Genomic DNA, 25401 nt, shown 5'->3' with positions numbered 1-25401 from the left:
TGGTGCTGCCTGCTGTTCCTAACTAAACATAGATGTCACCACAGGAGGAAGAATTGTTGGTGGCTTTGGGCTGTTAGCTCATCCATGTCTTTCTGCTGGGAAGGCTTCATGCTGGTGTCAGTGAAAGTCCTGGATGATTGTGGACTTAAGTTGCAAACTTGTACAGCTCCTAACTGTATCCAGGATGGAAATTCTAAGTAATTCAGTAATAGAGATTTGCATGTTTGTAACAGCTTTGCCATGAAAAAGCAAGGAGATCTTAATCAGAATTTCAGGTTTCTCAAATACCCATGTTTGAAACATTGTGACTGAATGATAAACAAGTGTTATTTTATTCATACGGCTAGGGAGCTGAAGGTCACACTGGAAACAGGTAGAACTTGAGTGTTGACTGCACCTTTCAGGTTGCATGCATCAGTTATGAGACATACTGGTCAGATGACAACCAGGACTTAATACTTTTGTGTAAACTAAAGATGTGAACTGAAATGTTTTCCACTGGTACAAATTGAGGGGAGAAAATAATTGTAAATACTTGATCACTTTAATTTTTAAATGTAAGATAGCTGAGTTTGCCATAAAAGCTGCTATGTAGGAATTCTGGTCTTTCTTGAGACCTTTGGTGGTTTAAGATCATCATTTTGAGTATGATAAATAAATACTGGATCATAGTTTTTATTCAGTAGTAAAATTACTAGCATTTTACTTTATCCTTATGTTTCTATTACGCATTTTTGCATTCTTAAAGTTTTGATTTTTTCTGATATTGAACGTGACAGTGACAGTAAATGAGACTTAATCTAGTTTTTGCAAAGTGAAGGTGAATCTAGTTTCTGCAAAGTGAATTACCTGTTCTTCAAGGGAATGAGGGTTAATCACTTGAGTTTTTCTACAATAAAACCAGTATTGCCTCTTGACTGAGCTGATTGTCTTTGACAGTGTAAGTTTGGATAACCCAAAAGGGACAGAACTAAAACCTGCCCTTTACTTGAGTTTTTGGTTTAAAAAATATGTAAATTAATTGCTGTCATACTTCTTTTAACTTTAGGAAGGCGAGGGCAAAATGGATTTAAAGAATTTACAAGACAAGAAGAGACCACTTGTGAAAAGAGCGAACCTCTTACTGCTGAAGATGAAGAAGCTTTAAAACAGGAACAACAAAAGAAAGAGAAGGAGCTGTTAGAAAAGATTCAGAACGCAACAGCCTGCACAAATATCACCCCGTTAGGTCGTGACCGCCTGTACCGACGCTACTGGATTTTCCCCTCTGTTCCTGGATTGTTTGTAGAGGAGGACTATTCTGGTCTCACAGAAGACATGTTGTTGCCTCGAACCTCTTCCTTTCAGAATAGTGGACAGTCTTGCACAAGTGAACCTCAGGTATTCAGTAAAACTGGAGAGTCTTTGAAATCCTCTGAATCTACCTCCAATATTGACCAAGATTCACATACCAGTGTTGTCGTAGAGGTGCCAAGGCCAGTATACAAACCAAACCGTTGGTGCTTTTACAGTTCTCGGGAACAACTGGACCAACTCCTAGAGGCTCTCAATTCCCGAGGACATAGGGAGAGTGCCTTAAAAGAAACTCTTTTACAAGAGAAAAGTAGAATATATGAGCAACTAAGCAGTTTTCCTGTGGAGAAATTCCATATTCCAGGTAAATGAAAGATTCTTGGTCTTAATTTGATTCTACGGATAAAACTTCTATATAATATTATAGAAACCTCTAGTTCTAATTCAGCTGTAATTTCTAAGATCTAAGAATTATTCTTAAGCTTTTTTTCACTCAATGGAAAACACGTTTGGTTTTTTTTCCCTGCCTTCCATTTTTTTTCTTCCTGCTTGACAGATCTTTATGGTATTTTCTGGTGTTTCATGCTAAAAAAAAAGCAATAATTTTTCTGAGATCTTAGTGCTTAGTAAACCAGAATTGACTTTTAAACAGACAATTTTAGGAAGTAATTTTAACTTTGGAAGAAGATTAACTGGGGAATAAAAGTTAATACATGCTAAAAAGCCATGTAGCTGGGTTGGTTGTTACATGGATTAACATCAGTGCAGTGGCATTTTGTGATATTATTCTTTTCTGGGTTTTGTTTCCCTTTTCTTCCTTTGGCAGACACCCAGTGCAGAAGGAAGCAGCAGGATAGCAGATGTTTTTATGGGTTTTTAAACACAGGAGTGTACTGAACACCATCCTGGACCTAGGATTTAGGGCTATTTCCTTTTTCTCCTAGCCAAGTATTTTGCCATTTATTGGCCAGCTATTGGCTCCAGTCACAGATAAAATTCTGCATGTACAGGCTTACAGCTGGCTTGCTTATAGTGTGTTGGTGGGTAGACAATGTTACCAAAGTGTGACGCCCTAGGGTGATGTTTAAGAAATTGCATTTTGTTTTTAATTATGACAAATTACCTTGAGGATCTGGGGTTATCGGTACTGGGGCAAGGGGATATTATTCACAGCAGACACAAATTCTGTTTTCCTGGAGTGGGTATGCTAGGGCATGCTGTGAGCACATCAGATACTGCTAAATTTATAACTGATCTACCATTTCTTTTGGTGGAAACTAGCACAGGACAGAGGTTTTGCATAGTAATTAAGCTTTATTTTGAGGCCCTTTTTCTATATTGGGGGGTTTTTTTGTGAGAAAATCTCCATCATCTTCTGATATGTTGGAGTTTGTACATATGGTTCCTTATTTTCTTAATTGCTGCACCTTTGTCTGTATTTTGTGTGTTGCTTTCTGCTCTGAAGTAACTTGATGTCCACAGTCACAGATTTTTCTTTTCTTTTAATGTTAGATCTGTAGAATAACTGTTTAATAATTGATTTTCATTTAAAAAAAAAGAGGCAGCTTTGAACTTCACTTGAATAGAGATCAAGAAAATTCAAATGCAGTGGTCCAATACCAATGGTGCCACACCACTGTATGATAAGCAGGGATAAATAGCCACCTGTAGGTGTCATGGGTTGGGAGCTTTTCTGCTGTGGACTCCAGATGCTGCCCTATTGCCTTTACTCAAATGACTTGTAGGACAAGAGGGATTCTCCTGCAGCGTAGGCTGTGCTTCTGCCTTTTTCAGTTCCTGCTCAAAAGAGCATGGAAATAAAACTGATATGTGCTATTACTTGATTTTATTCCAGTATCCACTAAATTCTCCTTGTCAATTACTTGAAAAGCAGTTGCTGCTTTTCTAGTTCTGCTTTTTCTAGTTCTACTCAAGAAAAAATAATGCATTTCTTCTTTGCTTTTAAACTAAAGAAGACCTTTCCCACCTGCAGCCATTAGAATTGCTAGTCTACATTTTGAGAGTCTTTGCATGATTACTTTCATACAGGGAATTGCTTCAGCAATTGAGAGCACCTTAGAAATTCATGCTGTGCTTTCTTAGCAACAGCTTTATTTTTATTATTTATTAAATACCTCTTAAATTGTTGCATGTACCTTCTTATCACTGCACTCAAAGGTTTTAAGGTAAATCCTGTGAACAAAAACGTTCACCACCTATGCAGACTTGTGAGACTAACTTAGGATTTGGGCAGACTTTCAGCTCTTTCCTGTGGGTTTTGAGTTTTTGCATGAACTTTGAGTTCTCTTGGGAGTAGGTTTTTACTTGAAAACCCATCATCATCAGCTCTCTTGTTTTCATAAATTAGGATGTTGTCTTGCTCCTTTTTTCCCTGCCTTTAATTAGAGGACACAGTCAGTCTTGTCTGTGCCTGTATCATCTTATCTTTTTGTTTTGTTCTAAGGTTAGGTTTTTAAAAGAGTTTTTATCTTGTCTTTTTCTGTTAGGTTTTATGATTTTCAGTTGCACATGCTGATTTTAAGTGTTTCTGTGATAAAGATACACGCACGAAAGACAGTTGAAGGGTTCTCTTATAAAGTAAGAGCAATCAAATAATAGAAATGTGACTTTATTCTCTTTTTTTTCCTCCTCTGAGATAAGTAACACCAGCCTTGCTCTACTACTTTCAAAGAATTTTAAGACAAAAGAACTACTTTTAAATTAACAAGGATTTCTTTCACGAGTTGTTATGAGTGGATGCCAATCATCTATTGGTCATCATTACCCTGCTTGGTTGAATCAGATTCCTTAGTTGGCACAGATGTTGGTGTTGGCACCTAGTTACAGGAAGGGAATTTTGAAAAAAACCCATGTTTTCATCTTGTTCTGTCTTGTACTATTGTTCTCTCTGCCAACAGCTGCTTTAAAGGAACAAGAAATACTAACACCAAATTACTTACTTGCTGTTCTTGCAGAAAAACCTCAGAGTGATGTCAGACCTCCTATAGGACGGGGAAGGGTGCAGAATGTCCACGATGGATCTCACCCATCTGCAGAGAAGCAGCTTGAACTGAGACTTAGGGACTTTCTTTTGGACATTGAAGACAGGATCTACCAAGGAACATTGGGGGCTATTAAGGTATTTGTAAATGGTACAATGTAGGAACATAATGGTGCCATCAAGTCTGTAACTTAAATGAGAACTCTTTCATGCAATGGTTTTACTAAAAGCATAATTAAATTAAATGTAGATAGTAATGAGTACTAAAAGTCTGTGTCCTTTGATTCTTTAGAAACCTCAAATTTGTATGTTTGCTTCAGGTTACAGACAGACAGGCTTGGAGAGCAGCCCTAGAACATGGGCGATACGAATTTCTGAATGATGAAAACAAAGAAAATGGCATTATTAAAACTGTGAATGAAGAATCTGAAGAAATGGAAACTGATGATCATGATAAGTTTATTGTGAAAGACAGGTAAGTGCTATAGTTTAAATAATGGTTCTTCTCTCTTTTTATAGCAGTGCTCTGCCTTTGTTTGGCTGGGGAATTTTTGACCTTCAAATTATTTTTACCCTCAAATTCTTCCACATGGTGATTTTTAAGACTGTAAATCTTAAAATGCAGGATTTTACTTTGGCTTATAGTCTGTAAATGATGCTGTTCTATTACCATGTAAGACTAAGGCACCAATTTTTACATCTTTGAGTATTCAGATACTCCACTGCTCACAGTAAACATTAATTATCAAAGAAGGAACATGTGGTTTCATTTTGAAGTAATTTTAAATGCAGGGAGAAATTATACTGGCAATTGATGATGTGTTTTTCAGAAGAACCTATCCCCAAAAAAGCCCCAAACCAAAAAACCTCACACAAACAGAAAAACCTCCAACAAGACACAAAACCAAAACCCACCAAACAAAACAGCAAAATCAAAACACTTCAATTTCTGAAAAGAGTAGGGGTGTTGTAAAGGAAAAATGGTAATTGTAACAAATCTCTGGTTGAACTGGCATGTTTACTTGCCTCGTGAGTCATGGTAAGAACCAGCAGGACAGCAGGCCATGGTCTGGATTAACTTTAAGCATAGCAGCAAAATGGAGATGTGATATTACATCATTTAGGAATGATAATACTTCTGTGGAGCAAGCTGCAACGTAGTAAAAGGAAGGAAACCTCCAATCCTACAGTGTTGTAGCTGTAAAGTGTTCTGTGATGTTTGATTTTTAAACATTTGAGACAGATGTGGTTCTCTGATAGCAGTTCTTGTTGTAAATAAAACTTCAGAAATGGTGAAGATTTCTAAACTCTTAATTCTCCAGAGTTGCATACTTGTCAGAAATAAAGGTCTACCTTAATATAGTTAATGCATATGAAATTGTGTCTCTTGATAGGGTGTGAATATTGAAACACTTGAGGAAAAAAGATTCATTCGAGACAGTCATTGTACTAACATACTGTTTGCCTTAAACATTTTGTGACATTTCTGCTGTTAGACTTCTATAAAAGCTGTATTTCTGAGTGGACTAATGAATGCTGTGTTGGATGTTAGGAATTTGAAGTTCTTTGGGGTTTTTTTTTATCATTTTATTTCCGTTTTCATTCATCACTGTGAATTAGAATTTTCCTGTAAGACTGTCCTTTGAATCAGAGTTCTCTAGTTCCATGCAAAATGATTGGGATCATCCTTTCTATTAACTACACAATTTGCAGACATTTGGTTCCTGAAAACCACAATATAGACGTATTCCACTGTTTTAACTAAGAAGCTGAAATTTATCTGTTTCCGCTCAACATTGGGTACTTGTTCCATTGCCAACTCTCAATTCAACTACAGAACTTTGTAGCATAATTTTTTTCCATTTGATACTGACTCCATCAGAGTTTCTGAATAAAGTCTGCTCTAATAAAATCTTGCATATTAAATCAGAGTGTGGGATTCTGAAATCATGTGACAGATTGCTTTTGATGTGGGGCTTTTTATCCACCTCAGAGCAAGTGACATCTCATTAAGACCTTGGAGTTTGACTAGTGAAATGTAAATAACTCCGCAGCTTTCTTTCTGTTTGCTTTCAGGCTCTCAAAATGTGTGTGACTGCAAAATATAATGAACAGCTTTTAAGTGTGAAAAAAGAACAGGGACAACCAAAAGCATTGCTTATTCACGAGAATAAGGCACAATCCAGACAGTTTTAATTAGTTAATTTTTTATAAACCCCAAGTAGAAATGAAATTTTATTTTCAGTAGTGTGAGCTGCTCTTCGCACATTACTTAATGTTTATGGTTCAGAAAGATTAGCTACATTTTGAAATGATTACTTAGTATTTTGGTCCTGTTTTATTGGAAAACTACCTCTTTGGTGGTCTGCTTGTTTGTTTGTGGGGTTTGTATGGTTGGTTTCAGGGGTTTTTTAGGGTTTTTTTTATTGTTTGGAAGGTTTTTTAACCACCCTTACATAAAAAATTACTATTTTATAAAGCATGAGGACATATAAGTTAGCAATTCTTGATTTACATTTAAAAATTACTTTGTTTTTATTTTTTTATTTTCTTTTCAAAAATCTTTTGAATTTTAGGGATCTGTGTAGTTGAACTTCTGTGGGTGGATGTGTTCTAAAAGACTACACTTTGCCACTGGAAGTGTTTTCAGTGAAGAATTGTTGGGACTACATTCTTCACAGAAATCTGTCTTAAACTAGCTGATGGATGCCACATCAGATTTTCTGGAAATCTTAATTGTTTTGAAATTTGTCATCCACATTTCTTGCAATTTATGTAACTGTTACATAAAAATGATTTGTCTAGGTCAACTAGGCTAGCTGAGCAAACATAAACATTAGGATGGCTCATCACACTGTGTAGTACCCGTTCATGTCAGTAATCCGTGCGAGTACATGGAGTTCAAGTAAGCAGCTTCTGTAGATACATTTGCAGGTATCTCTGGTATTAACTTCAGAGACTTCAAAGATAATTTAATACATTTCTCTTCTAGACTTGTTGGGTTAAAAACTGAAGCTCCAAGTGCTGCATCAACAAGCACAAGTACTCCTCAGCCAGTCAGTAATGTGGTCCACTACTTGGCATCTGCACTGCTTCAGATAGAACAAGGAATTGAACGCAGGTTCCTCAAAGCACCTCTTGGTAAGTCTCAGAATTGAAACTATGTCTCTAGTGTTGTGTAAGATTTTGTAACTAACAAGCCAAACACATCCACCCTAACCCTGCAGTAAGACCCCTGACCCCAAACCCACTTCCTTGTTTTGTAAGACTGGATGCTTTGGAAGGATATCTTGAGGAAAAGAAGAAAAAGTTAACACACACACATATGTATTGATTTTTACATATATATATATATATATATATATATGTACACATATATATTGTATGAATTAACACGCAAATTCTTAAATGCATGCTTATTTAACATAGATTTTTTTCAGTGATCTTGTTTATGTGGTGTTACAGTTACACTGATGCATTGGCAGACAAATTGTACCCTTAGGCAGAAATGATCAAACTTTCTGGGGGAACACTATAGTTCAGAATTACTGCTGAGACCTAGAACTATAGTTCTAGGTTGCAAAAATGTTTCTTTTTATACTGTTTCAGTGAAAGCAATATAGGCCTAATTTACCTGGATCACCTTGTTCAGCAATAACAGAATACTTACAGTAAAGTATAGGAAATACTTACATTGCAAACATTAAAATTCTCAGGTTTTGCATTTGTGCTGTAAAACTTGGAAATAAAAGGTTGAAGAAAAATTTAAACCAAAGCAGGATTACAGCTTGACTGTGACACCTCTTACTTGGCTTCCTCTGATGAGGCTTCAGAGGTGAGATAGAGGGGCCAAAGTGCATAGTCAGTTTGTTCTCCCATAATCCTCAGGTCTGGATTCCTTAGGATCCTTTTGCAATTCAGAAGTGGACTTTGATCTTAGAGAAATGTGTCAAGGTAGTTCCTCCTTCCCAAGGTGGCTGTCTTGGTCAGACTTGCTGTGTCGATGGCACGCGGGGGATGAGCTGTGCTCTGTGCTTGCTGGGCTGCTTTGCCTCTCACCTCTTGTTTGCCAGCACAGTGCATTCCAGGGTCCTCCAGAGCAGCAACTGCTACGCACCCTGGTAGACTGATACTCTCCTCTGAAAGTCACTGTGTATAAAATCCTTCTGCTCTGGCAGACTCTGCTGTAGTAGTTAGACAAAAATGCAGGTTTTGGTGTGTTAACACAAGATGTTAATGCCCTGTTGGCGCAGTTGACCTGAAGTTGTTTCTGCATCTTGGCTGCTCCTGCATGGAGCCTGCTGTCTGGGTATCAGTTGCCACTGAAGATGGCTTTGAGCTAGATTTGTGCCAGAGACTGACACGTGGGCATGGGTTCCCTTCCACAAGCTTTTGATATCAGTGTGATGACCTCTAGAAGAGGGAAGTGCAGCAAATGACTGAGATGAAAGGGGAGAGCACAGGAATAGTTGAAACCGCAGCTGTTTAAAAGCTTTACTTGGCTGAGTGTTTAGTCAACTCAAATATGTCTGCACTTTCCAAGCCAGGCATGATACAGCTTATTTCCTGCTATATGACTAGATTGCAACCTGTGCAGCAGTTAATTGACAGTGCCTCTAGCATTTGTCCTACTTTTCATGTACAAGTTGTAAATACATTGTGCATTATATGCCTCCGTTTCCATACGAGGTCTGTGAGTATTTTGCTGACAGTCCCTTGCTGACAGTTTTAAGTTGACTATTCTCCTAAGGGGAAAAACCGTGGTTATTAGCAGGCTGTGGCCATGCATCCTGTGTTAGAGGAGAAAGACTAAAAGAAGAAAAATGCCCCAGAAGTATTGGAGAGAAAGAAGACTGCTAAAAAACTTTCTTATTTTTGGTGGTTTCAACTCTGCCATAATCTTATGTTGGTTCATGTTTTTGCCTTGCCTTTGGAGTGATGGTGGGTTGGCTTTTTTTTTAACTTGGAAATCCTGTTCTCTTAGGCATTTTATACTGAGTGACAAAGGGAGTATATAAGGAAAGCAAATATATGCATTTTGCATGTCTTAAATCTCTGATGTTTGTTTACTGTAATGTGCCTGTGCATCTCTTCTGCTGTGAAAAATGCTACTGCTCTAAGATTACAGTAATGTATAGAATAACCTACATTGCTGAGGAGCAGGAAGGATCCCAGGTGTCCTCTGGTCTGGCTTGCTGCCCTAATCATTAAGTGACAGTGTCAGGTTCCCTCTTGCTTTTTGGTGCCAAATGTCTCATGTTTTCAGTTGCGTAATGGGCTGCTTTTAGCAGGAGGTGAATCTGAATGAAGGCAAGATTGTGTATGTACAACAGACATAGAAATGTTCTCTACTTAGCTTGACAAGGAGGTGTTCGTAGTGCTTTTAATGAAAAGTGGACACTTGTTTTTCAGGACTGCTGTGTGTTCAAAGCTGTGATGCATTTTTTCCCTGACCCCTCTAGAGTGTGACCAACAGTTTTCTGATGTTAGAAATTAACTCAAAGTTTGTAACCGCTGGGGTTTAGTTTGAGGAGTTTTTTGTTTTGTTTGACTGTTCTTACATAGATTACTGTGTCTCTGCACTCATCCTTCTCTTTTTTTCTTTTTTCCAATAGGAGGGATTTTTTTAATAGTTGTTCCAGTTATGTAAGGGAACTCCCCCCTTAAACAAAATATCTGTTTCTCATGTTCAATCTGATCATCCCAACTTTTTTGGCTGATTGAGTTACCATTGAAATAAAAATATTGGAAGTCAAGCAAGTGCTGTGAGTTGTGCTTTTGTAGCAATAGAAGGGAACACTTGTAGTGAAAAGAGTCCCCTGCATTTCTGCTTTAAACCACACTGAAAATGCTGTCTTTGTCATTATTTCAGTTCTTGCTTTCACTGCGAAGTTTCTTTGCCCTCTCTCTCCCTCCCTTTATCTGCTCTGTTCCTATTAGGGAATGGAGCCATACTTAACAATTTTTAGTTTTCATTTATGGCTGCTAGTCCTAAAGCCAGCACACTGAAATTCCCTGCAGTCACTGGCAGGTTTATGCTGGTGGCCTCCAGGGTGCAGAGCAGACAAAGGGACCCAGCACAGCAATAAAAGGACCAGCTGCTCCTCTCGGCTCCGTTTTTGTTTGAGGCTCTATCAGGCTGCCAAGAGCCTTGCTGGTGATTCTGATAGGTTTAGAGTTGAGGTGCATACCAAATGTTCAAGTGGAAGAGCAAGAAAAGACTGACAGAGAAGATAGCAATGTGAAAGGAGATCTGGAAACCCCAGAAATGGCCCCTTCAGCCTCACAGAGCTGCTACATGCCCACTAATCTTCTGTTGTCTGGTGATCAAATGTAACGTGATTTACATTGTATGCATTTCTTAATTATGAACTGTCTTTTTGAAATCTTTTCATTAAATATTACTATGAAAATTTAGTTTTTCTTCCTTCAGTGCAACCCAAGGTAATTTTACAGGAGACTCATGGAAAGGAGGGAGTGTAGTTACAGTATCTTGTTTTCCTGCAAAATTTTCAGAGTTAAGATGTAAAAAAGCCTTTTTCTTTTTTTAATAATTGTTTGAAGGAAACTCTGAAGTCCTGCTTCTCAGAAAAAAATTGTTTGAGAAGGAAGAAATACAAGCAGTTTTTATTATGAATTTTGCTTCTTTTTTGATATAAATTTACTCTTCCTTGCATTTCAAAATGCTTTGCAGTGCAGTAATAGGTCTCATCATTCCTTTTACAGAGATGTGAAAGTTGAGGTATAAAATGATGAAGTGATTTGGTTGTCCTGGAGTTCAGTGAGGCATCCACAAAAAAAGTCTGCCTTGTGCACTAGTTCAGGACTTCAGTCATTTAAGCATCCTTCCGATTTCCATGCAAAAGGTTGGATTCTAATTCATGGGAGCACCTTTGAGACTGATGGAGGGAACCATTTGCCTGCTTTGTAACTTGTACCATGCACTTCTTGCGTGACAGAAAAAAACCAAAACCAACTTTTTTTGTTCCTTTTTGCTTGTCTTTATTCAATTCCTTTCTTTTTAGATTTTATCTTTGTTTCCTGTACTCCCAAAGCTGTTTCCTTTCCTGTTTATAATTGTCCTCATAATAGCATCAGACATCTTCCAACAGTATTCTGGGATATGATAGGTATATACACATACTTTTTTATTATACTTTTATTACTTCCCTGCAGAGTTTCATGAGCAGAGGCAGCAAAGGTGGAAATGGGCTTTTTATGATAGAGAATTTTTGTTTACTCTTCAGAGAAGACAGTCAAAGAAGGTGCCTTGTAATCGGAGCAGATGAGGTTGACCATGGCTCTTCCTTCCTGAGAGGTTAATTTAATCATTTTAATACTTGAGAACACACCTGCACAAAAACACCCGAAATACATGTTTCAAGTGGACTGATGAACTAATTCTCTTGGTCCTTGAGAGCTGTGCCCATAACCTGGCTACATTTTTTGAGCTGTGAGGAGGTTTGTGGTAGCACAGACCAAACAAATTGTTTGCTGAGAGAGAAAGCTGTGGTTAGTGTCTGCTCCTGTGGCATTTGCACCAGAGATGGACAGAAAGGTAAGGCAGGGTAGGATTCAGAGCTTTTAGTTCAAGCATTCTGTTTGTACTGGGAGTCAGAGTGAACACTGGGATGTGCAATTCCTCCCTGCACAGTACTCCCTTACCCTTCACTGTCTGCCTTCACTGTCTGCACATAATGAGAACCACTGTTCCCAGTTCAAGTCATGTTTTTAGACTACACATTTATGGAATATAAAAATTAATTAAAAAATAATCTGCCGTGCTTCAAAAAGGTATTTGAAATAACTCTATGAATTTAATGTTAGGTAATGCAGAAGATGATGAAAGGCACCACTGGGGGTATAAAAGGAGGAAGAGAGTGAAAGACAAGACTAGTCAGAGAGATGGTAAATTTTAAATGTTACTTGTATTACTAAGAATTAGAAAGCATTGAATATTTTATCAGGTTTTCTTTTTTTACTGTTTTTACTTAATTAATTTTGTAGCCAGTTCCTTACATTGAAGGTAGTGAAGCCAAAGGTTTAAACATGAAACAAATACAGCTCAAATACTTAAAATGAAGAAAAAGGTTTCTGCAACCAGAAATAAAGAACTGTATTTTTTTTTCACTTTGGGATCAAAATCTGCCTATTCACATAATCTTGGGGTTTTCTTCCCCTTTCTTTTAATGTTTCCATTTTTTCTGAAACTCCACAGCATTGTGCAACTGCATATCCTTTCTAGAAAAACTGAAATGGAAAACCCTTCCCTGAACTCAATTAGCTATTGATAGATGAGTGCATAGATCTGTCAAATGACTTCATTTGCATTGTAGCAAGGCTTGGAGGACTTAGCTGACAGAAGGGTATCCCACTGCGCAGTGTAGAGCTGCTCAGACACAAAGAAAGAGGCCATTTCTCCCTCTGAGTTAACAATATAAATGAGAAAGATGATGGATGGAAGAAAAAAGTGTTATTCTTACTTTACAAATTGGGATCTGAAACAGGGGTGTTGTTTGGCTTGTTTGTTTCAGCAGAAGGGCATGCTAAAGCAGGTTGTGGTCTTTAATTTTCATCTCTACTTGCTCTGCAAATTCACAATCACAGTATATTTGTTGCGTTGTGCAATGAACTATATTGGTGAGCCAATCCAGGCTGAAAATAACCTCCAAATAAAAGTAATAATGATCCAGCTGTCATTGTTAGCCAAGAAATGCTCGTCAGGCTATATATATATGCTTAAGATAAAGTGCCTTTAAGAGTAAGAGTTACAGTAAAAATCTGATTTAAGTGATTTTAATTTTCTTACTTAATAAAAGAAAATACATGGAGATATACTGCAGTACTGTGAAAAGGACCTTGTCTGCTGTCTTCAGAAGACTGAATTTAACATGGGAAGCTTAAAGTCTCAGTAATAGGAAATGTTAGGAAATACAGGTTTGCAGTTCAGGAGTGGCTGTATTTTATTTATGAAGCTGTGTTGCCTGTTTATCCTCTGCCTTCTCCTGTCACTTCTCTTGTGCTGCTTGCTGCTAATGCAAATGTATGCAAGATTAGACAAATCCTGGCAGCCAGTTGATGAGAAGGCAGAAGGGCCTTGCCAGGAGAGCAATTAGTCTCATTTTTGTTCTTTCATTTTATTTGTTATTAGATATTTTCCTATTCATGAGAATAAATCATTTGGCAGACAGGTGCATCACGGGCCATTCATGTGCCCACTGTCAGTAGTCCAGCAGGCAGGGTGGCATTATATACTGGAGTGCATCATTAATCAACTGAGGTCACACAGTAGTAGCTGGACTATCACTTTTAGAAGGGAAGTCTGCAGACATCTCTATAACCAAAAGCACTGTTGCATGGTCTCTTCCTGTCCTCAAACCCTCTTACTTTAAAATGCAAGAAATAACTTTTCAGCTTCAATAAAGAAATCAGCTTTCTGCTCAGCAGCAGCAGTGCAGGGTGTCATGTATACCTTCTATTTTCTCTCAGGTTCTCAAACAGCCTGTTTGCTTCTGTAGTTCCCAGCTGCCTATTCCCCATTCAGTACTGTCCCCCTCATTACTCAGTGTGTGTGTTTTTGTGGCTGCTTCCATGGCCTGGATTGCAACCCAAAACTATTTGAAAATACCATTTAATTTCTCACCCCTGTTCCCTTCCCTGGTTATTTTTAACTTAACTAGGGACTCAGGTGTTACTTGGTTTGAGACTTGATGTGCACCACAGGTCCCTCCTGTGTGCTATGTTGCTTAAAAGGTATTAAGGAAACAGTTACATTTCATCCTGGTCAGTCACCCAGCGTGGTCAGATGCACAGAGATGCAGGTGCTTGTGAAGGCAGAGTGCAGGGCAGGAGTGAGAGCAGTGAGGCATGGGCAGAGGGCTGAAAGGCTCTCTGGAACACTGTGCTGGAGCAAGTGTGGGTGAAAAGTGCCCTTCAAGCTGTTCTTTGCCAGTGAAGTTTCAGGTACTTAAACCTGTTGAGATTTCCAGGTGTAAATACAAAGGAAGGTAAATTGGACATGTGATCATTTTTTTCATGATCTTAAGTAATGTTTTATACTTTATAAATTGAATCAAATTAAGGTTCCAGGTTGATATCTGAGTTTACTGTCTTATTAATGACCTCTGTGTGTGCAAGTTCTAAGCTGAATAGGTATTGAAGAGTAACATCTTAAAGCTCCAGCATGTTGGAAACTATGGAGAAAATACTCCATACTGAAGAGATAAGACAAAGGTTGAATTACTATCTCAGTTTGCTACTTGCTGTCTGTTTGACAGTCAGACTATTACCTCTTATTCTAGAATAACCTGGATCTTTAAAAAAAAAGTTTGATAATTCTGTGGGGATTTGTCATTTTTCTCATTTTTTTTTAAATCCCCTTCTTCAATGGAAGATGCCAGTGATGGTGGACGGTCCTATAAAACAGTTTTGGATCGCTGGAGAGAGTCCCTTCTTTCTTCGACCAGCTTGTCCCAAGTCTTCCTTCACCTGTCGACATTGGACCGAAGTGTCATCTGGTCCAAGTCCATCCTCAACGCTCGCTGCAAAGTGTGTCGGAAGAAGGGCGATGCAGAAAGCATGGTGCTGTGTGACGGCTGCGACCGAGGATATCACACGTACTGCATCAGGCCCAAGCTGAAGGTATCTCAGGAGGAAGAACTGCTTCCTTTTCACACAGAACTTGAATAGTTCTTACAACATAATTGTATATTGCTAATGCTTTTTCTCTTCATTGCCCCTTCTGTTTCTAGGTCATTCCTGAAGGAGATTGGTTTTGCCCAGAGTGCCGACCGAAACAGCGCTCTAGACGCCTCTCCTCCAGACAGAGACCTTCTGTGGAAAGTGATGAAGAGACTGCTGAACAACTAGAAGGGGAAGAAGAGGCAAACTATGATGAGATGGGACAAAGTGAGGAGGAGCATTATGAGGAAGAGCAAGATGAGGAGGATGAATCGCAAGAGGAGGAAGAGATAAGGTAAATAGATAGACTTGTTAAAATATCACCTTGATCATTATTTGGAGTAGTTGCTCACATAAGCACATATCTTGAAACTCTAGTTTGAAGAAGATGTTTATTTTTAGAAAAATGGCAGCTTGTTATGAATTTGGCTCTTACCAAAAGATTTGATACTGACAAAAGCTAGGGCCACTGGACTTGGGTTCACTTTTCAGGATAAAAATTCCGGCTTTGAATGTATGGGTGAGAGAAGGCCATCGGAGCTTCAGTTCTGTACAGCTGCTGTTTGAATGTAGAGACATTCAAACAGTAAAAGTTTTCTGGAGAAAATCTGGAGTTATTTTTGTCCACTTTTGAATTTTGGAGGACTAGATACATACAGCCTTAGAACATTAGAGAAAACAATCTGTCAGAGGAGGCCACATGACGTTGGGAAGGCTTGAGGACTAATGCAGTAGCTGTTTTAAAAAGGCCAACGAGCAAACCACACCACCCTTACCCCTGAAAAAGCCCCGCAAAACCATAACAACACCAAAACAAACAAAACCCAAACAAACAAACAACCCAAGAAAACCTCTTTGAAAAACAACCAACCAAAAAACGCTATACAATCAACTAAATAATACAAAGTGATAATTTCAGTAAAAAATTTGATTTGATGCACATGCCAGCAACATAAAAATTGAAGGAAACTTTTCTGATCTCAGAGTATTTTTCTTCTCTTTTTTTGTAGTCTTTTGAATTGACTAAAGCAAGGTTATTTGTAGCTCTGACAGTTGAGATTCAGTAGTTGGAGAGAATGTGCATGTCCTCGGGTAATAAATTTATCTCTGGGATCTTGTCTCTTCCCTGTAAAGGAAGGGGAGTCTTGAGTATTAGTTATAAACTCTGAGTAGAGCATAACTCTTATAAGTAGCATTTTACAACTACATTTTATGTATGTGGCTGATAATAATGTTCAGAAATCCTACTAGTTAGGACTTGCTATGAGAAATAAGTGATTTAAAGAAATTGACAGCTGGTGCTCCAGTTAATGTATTCCTGTTGCATAAGCTGCAAAGGTGATCAGAATTCTGAACATTTCTTTAAGGTGTGTACTCCACGTAATATTTCATTAAGAGACCCCAGAGGAGTATTTAAGGTAACGGTAATTACGGGTGACTGACTGCATCAGGTTGCAAGGCAGCTGCTTACCAGTTCAACCTTGAATGGCTGGGGTTTTTAAATGCTGAATTAGAAAACTGAGGGAAAAGAGATGAATGGAATTTTGGAATAAATAAACATAACTGTTCCACTTTGTAGCCCATCAAAGCAAGGAAGATCTCAGGTCAAGTTTCCATTAAAAATGAGAGCAGCCAAGCTCAACAATCCATTCTCAAGTCAGAACAGCCAGCGTCAGGCAAGATACGCTTCTCGGAGCCAGCCAATTGAATCTTCATCCAAAGTGACCAGAAGGGGTTTAAGAAACATAAAGTCAGCCTCTTCAGCAGTGACAAAGCCCACTTTAAGACTTAATAGCCGGACCACTCGTCAGAGCCAAAGTGCATTACCAGCAGATGTTTTTGTGGAGTTACTTGGTCCTCGAAGAAGACGAAGAGGAAGAAAGAGAGCTGATAGCACACTGGGAAACAGCCCTTCCCACTCTCTTGGGTTTAGAATTGTGGATTCTGCAGACCACGGTGAACGGCTTAGGAAATTGCCGGTTTCTGCTTCAAAGCTTTCTCTTCCTGTTGCCGAACCCAAGAGAAGAGGCAGAAAACGACAATCTACAGGTTAGAGAAAAGTGTTTATCACAGCAAAATCCACATTCTGGTCCTTGCTAAAATATTTGTGTGGTAGAGCATGGAGACTATGAGTAGTGGTTGAAGGCAGTTTTGCCACTTCCAGTGAGACAGTTTGTCTTTCACAGAAGTGAACCTTAAAATTTTCAGCCATCTGAGATTTATTTTATCCATATTTGAAATTTCATATTTGCACACAATATGCTCTATAATAAATGGATCGAAGTTTGGAAGTGCCTTAACCCACACAATTGCAAATGTTTACTTGTAGCTTTTATGATTTTATTTTATTAAAGAATTAAACAGTGAAGAACACAAATAGGGGGAAGGTAGTGAAATTAGGAATATACACACAGAACAAGAAACTGCTACCAGAAGAAAAATGTTGTCTGCCTGGTATAGGGCTAACAGTGTCCTTGCTTGTTAAGGTAATACTTAGATGGTAAGGAAACACTTGGAAAGATGCAATAACTTTTAAAAACAAAAGGGACCCAGTGTGAGACTGAAGAGTGTAAAAGAGCATGCACTCCAGTGTAGCAGCCTTGTATTCTTCACCGATTCTGTCTGTCACTATTCAGAATTTCTGAGCTTTTCCTTTAACTACCCTGCTGACTTTTCTTGAAAGCAGATAAAACCAGTCTGAATAGAGGTTTTGTGGAAGTAAAAGTTAGGAGCAGACAGCTTATTGTGGTTTTTCTCTAATAGGGTTTTTTTTCAAGTATTTAACAAATTATTTTAAGATTGAAATCAGTGAAAAAAAATAACGTCCAAAATTAAGGCAATGGAGGAGGCACTCAGCTAAGGCCTGGTACTTAGCATTTTGTGTAAGAGAGACATTTTAAGTAGTAAATGACAGGACTGGAGTATAGTTAATACTTTAGGCCAAACTACATGCCTTGTGCTTTTAAACTACAGTTTTAGTATCCCAAAATAATGGTGTTTCAACTTCTTTTTTTTTTAAATTTTATTTTACTTGTCAGGCTTTAATTTTTATCTGGTGGGGTGTTGGGTTGGTTTTTTTCCAGAATCATCTCCTCCAGTACTGAACAGGAGAAGTTCAGGACGTCAGGGCGGAGTCCATGAGCTCTCAGCTTTTGAACAACTCATAGTGGAACTGGTGCGGCATGATGACAGCTGGCCTTTCATGAAGCTGGTTTCCAAAATCCAGGTAACTGACACAGCTGTGGAGGGAGCAGTAATGGCTGAGAGTCCTGCTTGCTGCTGGTAAACCTTGGGAATTTACAGCATGGTGCAAACAGGGGGATAGAGCCAAGCAGTGGGATTCAGGAGAACTCTTGCATTTCAGCTCAGATATTTGGTGGCAGAAATAACTTCTACAATTGATGTGGTATTGGCAAAATTTTAAATACGCTTTTCACTGGGCATTTTAAAATGTGAAATGCTTTGGTTTGAAAAAACCCAACCAAATAAGTAGAGTAGGACTTCTAATGGTAACCTTGTGGTTGTTAATTAATTAGCTGAATTAATCTTTCATTTATGCAAAGACGTTCTGAGAACAGACGTGATAAATAATAAGATAGAAACAACTTCACGCTGATCCTAACTATAATGCAGTAAAAAGATGATTCTGTAGCTTCACTCTTAATTTCCCTCTTGTTTAAATTTCAAAATACTGCATGATAATATGGGTACCCAAAGTAAGTGATGCTCCAGAGGTTTTTACTACAATAAAACTTCCCAAAGCTGCTTTCTGCAGGCTGCGCTGGCTTGTGCATTATAAGGCACTGCTGGAGCTATGGCTGGCAACTCTGCACAGGCATTCTTGGGGATCTGGAGTTTGGTGTTCAAGAGCTCTGCTAAAATTAGCAATGATAGCTGTTTAATGAAGGCCTGAAACGCTGAATTCAGAGTCACGAATAGTTGGAAGGGTTACTCTCTCTGGACAAAGAGAATGATGTACAAATGTGAATGAACAAAGTGAGCATAGAGGAGGAGAGGAATTTTGAATGAAATGGAGATTAGTGACTGCCTACTAGAGTATTGGAGTTATGTTGGGAAGGGCAAGAATCTGGTGAATGCAAGGAAGGATGGAGAATTCAACTTAATTTTGGTGCTGAAACTAAACTGTTAGAATTCAGTGCATTCTGGTTTGCCTGAATCAATCACTAAGGGATAGTCTATATAGATGGAAGGAGAAATTCATACCTGACCCAGATTTTCTTCATCATGATAGATATTTTGGTTTAAACTTTTAACTGCCTTTAAGACAATGTAAAGAATACATTGAATGGGCAGTGCACAGCAAGCCAAAAAGAGAAAAATACCTTTCCTTTTAGTAATTACATAACAGCACTCCTAAAAGAAAAGGAATTAAAAATATGTCAGTTTAATTCTGTTTCTCTAGTAATTCTTCCTTTAGGTTCGTTTGCAGGTTGCACTTGATCTAGAGTAAAATTACAGGCCATAATCAAAAACTTGGTTTTGAAACATACATGATAGTGCATGTGGGTATTTTTCCTTGGAGGAGGGGAAGTCATGTTTGGATCAGATACCTTTTTCTTTCACTTGCCCCACCCCACTTTGTGAGACAGTCACCCTAGACTTGGTGCTTACTGGATTTCAAAATTGGATCCAAATGATCAGTACACTTAAAGGTTAGGCAGTCCTTTTCCTCCCCTGACTCTTGATCCCATAGAAGTTGTTCTGGAGTGGTGGTTTCTCTCTGGTACTTGTGCACCGTCTTCTGCTTGTTGCTCTTCAACACAAGTAAATGGAATCTCTGAATTTTGAATGAATAGTGGTGGAGTCAAAATGGTTATTATTCATGATTAAAGAGCTTTTAACATTGTAATATATTGCAGGAAAAATTAAAAATCTAAAATATTGGAAATAAGTTTTGTACTTGACAGATGTGAATAGCTGGAACTACATGGAACAGCATAATGCTTATCTGCTCATGCAATTTTCTTATAGTTGTTCACAGGGCATTTAGGAGTAGATTTATTTATTAAATTGCTGGCTAATGTTTGTTGTGATCTGCTACTTGAATGATAGAAAAAAAAAAAGCAGTGCCTGAAAACTAGTATTCAGTTCAGGGAATGAAAGTAGTTGTGTAGGACTCCTCTGTTTATTTAAAAGCAAAACATAAATGCTTTTTGCTCATACATGATTTGCTTTAGTGTTTTATGTAGGCAGAATTTAAGCTTCCATTTGCTTGTCCATTAATCTTTTTGTTTGGAATCTTTTTTTTAGGTACCGGACTACTATGATATAATCAAAAAACCTATTGCCTTAAATATAATCCGTGAAAAAGTGAATAAATGTGAATATAAGTTAGCATGTAAGTATTATTTATTGAAAGGGGTATATTGTACCATGGTTTCTCACTTTAAATGCTTGTCCTAAAATAGAACTGTGTTGGATGATTAGAAAGCTGAAATTGTGTTTGCTTTAGGGTTTTGTGGTGTGTTTTGTGTTTTTTAAAAGAGCAATTACTAATATTTTTTAAAATAAAATCTGTTGAACATAGTTCCTTTCCTACTAACATACATGATGGATAGATAAGAAATGGGCAGCTATGAAACTTCCGGTAGTTCTCAAGCTTTTAATACCAAAGAGTGACACTGATGGAATAATTAGAAAAGGTACTGTTGTTCCTGTCTCTGATTTGTATTTCCTGTATTGCTAGTCAGAGAAACTGAAGAACGTTGACACGGAACAGCACTGATACAGTGATAGAAACTTGATACGCTTAAAGACATTTTTGTGTTGCAGCTCTGCATAGGAGCACTGTACTAATTTATTGCTGTCATACTGGTTTATCAGACTGCTGTTTGATGACTTAAAACATGCTAAATTAATTTATTTCATTCCCTAGCTGAATTTATTGAAGATATTGAGCTGATGTTTTCGAACTGCTTTGAATACAACCCTCGTAACACAAGTGAAGCAAAAGCTGGAACTAGACTTCAGGCTTTCTTCCACATTCAGGCTCAAAAGCTTGGACTTCCAATCACATCTGGTAACGTGGACCACACCGCTCCTGCGGCGAAGAAGTCACGAATCTAACCTCTGCCTTCCAAAGGATTATTTGAGGGAATTTATTATGTTCATTAAAATGGATTGTTAAATTACGCAGTCGTCATGTCTATTTAAAGCAATAACAACTGTTTAACCACCTTGAAGCGTGGCCTGCACTATATTCTCAATATAATATTAAGCACTCAGGAGAATGTAGGAAAGATTACCTTTGCTACAGTTTTATTCAGTGTCTAATAATTTTGATAGATGTACTGGATACAGTACTGGTTTACAGAGGTTTTGTACATTTTTAATACAGTCATGTGTCCAGATATCTTCCAGAAGTACTTTGCTTTTTCCTGCACAAAATAACATTGTTTCATCCTCTAGATTTTGTAGGAGCTGTGGTATTGAGGGCTTTATCAACTCAGAGATAATCTTCTGCTGTAGCACAGTTGAAGAAACTGTGTGTGTTGTTAAAATTTGTTTGAGCATATCTTCTCAACACTAATGACTACAACTGCATATCTTTTCAAGTACTGTACCAGTGCTGGCTGGAGGTATTCGGTCTGAGTTTATTAAGTAGATATTTATTTAGCATTCAAAGTAATTTGTGAATTTGTTTTGTATTTATAAAATTTGTACTTGGGGCAAAAAAAAAAGTCCCATAACTTTTTAAATTTTGGAGGGTGGGGTTTTGTTTGTTTGTTTGTTTATTCCCCTCTGACTTGATGATCAACCAATAAATACCTTCTCGTGTCCCTGGCAGTTCTTCTAGCAATGAGTAAATTTGCAGGACTGTACTCTTAAATTTCTACATTCAGCTTTGGAAGTGTACAAATAAAATGACACATTTTTTCAAAGTATGTTGAGCTTGGACTTCCTCTTGAGTTGTACTGCTACACCGCCTTCCCATTTACCAATGAGGACAATTTGCTGGAGGCAGCACAGCAGAATGTGGTTCCAATATGAGTACCCCAGCCAGCACTCTGGGCAGCTGCAGCCACTGTGGTACCTGGTCTCTGAGGGATGCAAGTGTCCATCAGTATGTCTGGCATAACGTGAGTAGTGTAAGTTGTACGGATCTTTCATTTGGATCTCTAGTGTGTAAAACCTCAAAGATTTGTTCAGTTGACCAGCAGCTTCTTTAAAGTATTCTTAGTATGCTTGATAGTTTTATTTTCAATATTTATTAATTAAAATGTATTAAGCTCAGTTTAAGTTTATAGGTTTAAATCAGTCCTCCCCTCTTGGAGATACCTTTTTCTCAGAGTATGGTGTATGGAGTGGAAGTTTGGGGATGGGAGGGAGTGGTAGGAAAAACTGAAACATGAGGCTTGCTGCTGCAGCAGCATCTTTTCCCCCGTGTTTATGCAGCTTGTGTTAAAGGGTTACAACCTGAATATGTTCCTAACAATTACTTGCTATGTAATTGTGGGCTTTCTTTGGCTGCTGTAGTGCTTACCTTGCCTTGGAGGTGGTGAGAATGGGCATTTCTCTTGAGTTTAGGGAATGGCTGGAGGTGGATAGGAGACTGATCAGTTCAAAGTGTTGCAGTTGTTGGGTTGGGGTTTTTTTAAAAATAATTTTTAAAAATTATAAGAACGAGAATGGGGAGGGATGTTATTCAGAAACATCTGCTAATACTTCCAATTTTCTGTGGAAGCTTTCCACAGAAAGCTGTCAGTTCAGAGCTGACATCTCTGTCCAGATTTAAGAGACATTGTTTGTTTGCACAAAAGAAAGGGTCCCAGTAGAGAATGCTAAATTCTGCAAGGAATATGAGCAGCAGAAGACTTCATTGCAGGGTATAAGTTGTACTTGATAGCCCTGCATCTGTCCAGTCCTGAGAGGCTGTGAAAGTCCTGATTGGTAGGTTGCACAAACAGTTGTGCTTGTTCACATGAATAATCCCCATTGACTTGAATGTGGATGCATTTTGAGGAGGGGCACAGTGAGCTGAATAAGTCTATCTGTGGCAGATGTAATTTAAATAATTTCTGTTCCAAACCTACTCCCAGCTGTTCATTCCTATTAGTCTTTTTCCAGGGTTATTTCCTTCAATAGCACCCCTTCAACAACGCAGCTGTAATTTTGGGTTTGGATAGAGGAAGTGGGAACAGTCCAACCCAAATCTCTGCTTATGACAATGGTGTTTCTATGCTTGTGCTCAGCAAAGTTACAAATTTCCCTTTAAGTTTGCAAGCCTGAGGCCTCACTCACATACACTGAAGGTGAAATACAGGAGGTAGTATTCTGCTTTGGACAGCTGTGCTTAAAATCCTCCTGTCTGCCGCTCAGCTCTGACTCTCCTTGGCTTTAATGGAGCTCGTGGGGCATGAACCAAGTTCCTCAGAGCAGACTGCCTGGTCTGGTACTTCCTTTGAAGCTTTTTCAGACTTCAGTGATGCTTTTGCTGAGCTATGTCAGGATATCTTTGTTATGGCCTTTGGGAAAAGGGGAGTTAACTTCTATCTCCCTCCTGGTCTTAGGGGCTGAAATATTCATGCTCCTCATCCATCTTTTCCCCCTGAAAGTGTGTTACCATGATCAGCCATCCCACCCGATGTTACCATCAGTGTAAGATCTGTACAGTATCTCTCAGGGGCTCCAAGCAAAGTTTTTCACAAAGGTGTCAAAATGGAGAGGGTGAACAGCTTCATCTTGGATTCAATGAGGCTGTACCAGACTCTTAGAGAAAACAGGCAGTAGGCTTCATTGAGCTTCAAGTGTAGCATCTGTGGTCTAAGCATTTTAACAAGATCAACAATTTTACCCTTCTCAGTAGCTCCCATGGATCTTAACCCTGCTATATATCTGGATACTGCAACACCAGCTGCTTTTCCTGCTGTGCAAATTCTGCCCCTTTCATTCATGTCAGAGCTGAATAACTACCCTAGGCACTTTCTTCTAATTTTTTTTGGTACATAACTCTTCAATAGTTCTGGGACCAGTCCCTTTGGGCTTCCAACCCAATGGATTCTCTTGTCCAGGAGACACCAGCATTTCCTCAAAGACAGCTTGCTCACCTCCTGGCCACCACAGGCTACTGAAGATGCACAAGACCAATCCTTACAGTGACTGCTGGTATTAGAAGCAGCCCTTCCTTCCCAAGCATGATGAGGTCACAAGGAGAAGGCCACTTCAAATGCTGGCTCTAGCCTTCTGTGGTGGCTGCAGTCAAGCTGATACTGACTGTGCATGTTTAGGTGTCAACACCAGTGTAGCTGGGACTTGTTGTATCAAGTCACTTCACCTGCATTAGGAGGCAGGTGATAACCTTGACTGACATATCCAGTGTCAGATTCACCTGCTGGAAGTCTGATTTCTGGAAGCCTGTAACAATGCTGGAAAGCTTGTGTTGCTTTGGTCTGGCAGCCTACATGACAGATGTGAGCTAGCACTCTTTTTTGTGAGAAGGTTTGAGCCTTTGTGAGGGGTTTGAGCTGGGGCCGGTGCCCCAGCACCACTACTGGATGCCTCTTTTGTTGGAGGGGTGAGGTTTTAAGACAGCACAGAGCACTTAAACATTAGTATTAACAATAAAAAAGATGATCTTAGCATAATCTTAGCAAATACGGGCATTAGAAACCAGTACATAGCACCTGAAAACCAGCCTGAATATATAGTTATAGGGAGGCAGACCCTGAACAGCCCCACTCCACTGACTGCAGTCACCAGCTGCCCCACAACCAGCTGTCCCTGCATCTGTCACAGTGCAGAAGGTGAAGAGCCTTCCATGGATGGACATGTGCAGGGAGCAGGTCTCTGGGGACAGCAGACTGTGCCGGAGTCCTACCCAGCACCATGTTTGTGCTGCACTGGTAATCTGGTACTTTAGGATTTAGGAGATTACACTTGTGGTTTATGAATCATTGATGTAACCACTGAGTTAACCCTTACCCTGCAGCGATCTTGTCTCTTCCAAGTTTTATCTGTTTGTATTCAATAAATAATATCTACCACTGATCACATTACCTATTGGCAAACCCTGTTGTAACTGATCAGCGATTCTAGATAACACTTCTTGAGGCTAGCAAGGACTATTTCTGCCCTCCAAGAGCCTTCTCACCCTAAATAAGTTGCCAGTGTCTAGACAGTTGCAGGAAGTTTCTTGTACAGCATTTGGCTGTAACTCTGAGAGATCTTTCCTTTGCACTGCTCAAGTACCTTGATCTCCACAACAGTGACATAATCTGTTCTGCAGAGCTGCTCCTGGTGCTTTAACCAGCCTGCTGCAAGGGGATATTCTGAGATTTCTCAGCCTGCTACCAAGTGATGTATTCTTCCTCCTGCCCTTCATCAGCTACCCACTTCCCTTAATTTGGTGCTTCCTTAGACAGTGCTATTCAAACCTTGCCTTTGAAGTGCTCAATTGAGTATATGTC

The 25401-nt window shown here is 38.8% G+C and overlaps 1 protein-coding gene across 3 annotated transcripts in view; it reads left to right on the top strand.

Annotated features, from left to right (window-relative positions):
* Positions 1-21876, top strand: part of BAZ1A (bromodomain adjacent to zinc finger domain 1A) — a 66459-nt gene extending 44583 nt beyond the window's left edge. For all 3 annotated transcript variants that reach the window (XM_041471929.1, XM_041471928.1, XM_041471927.1), the window contains exons 18-27: positions 1049-1657; positions 4269-4432; positions 4615-4769; positions 7287-7435; positions 14688-14935; positions 15046-15269; positions 16554-17023; positions 18058-18200; positions 20246-20333; positions 20871-21876. In XM_041471929.1, the coding sequence (XP_041327863.1) occupies positions 1049-1657; positions 4269-4432; positions 4615-4769; positions 7287-7435; positions 14688-14935; positions 15046-15269; positions 16554-17023; positions 18058-18200; positions 20246-20333; positions 20871-21061 (2441 nt within the window). In that variant the 3' untranslated portion in view covers positions 21062-21876. The remainder of the gene's footprint in view (positions 1-1048; positions 1658-4268; positions 4433-4614; positions 4770-7286; positions 7436-14687; positions 14936-15045; positions 15270-16553; positions 17024-18057; positions 18201-20245; positions 20334-20870) is intronic.
* The last annotated feature ends 3525 nt before the right edge of the window (positions 21877-25401 follow it).

This window comes from Pyrgilauda ruficollis, unplaced genomic scaffold, assembly GCF_017590135.1.
Source record: "Pyrgilauda ruficollis isolate IOZ18807 unplaced genomic scaffold, ASM1759013v1 scaffold28, whole genome shotgun sequence".
In the NCBI taxonomy this organism is placed as follows: Eukaryota; Metazoa; Chordata; class Aves; order Passeriformes; family Passeridae; genus Pyrgilauda; species Pyrgilauda ruficollis.
This window is presented reverse-complemented; position numbering and strand designations above follow the sequence as displayed.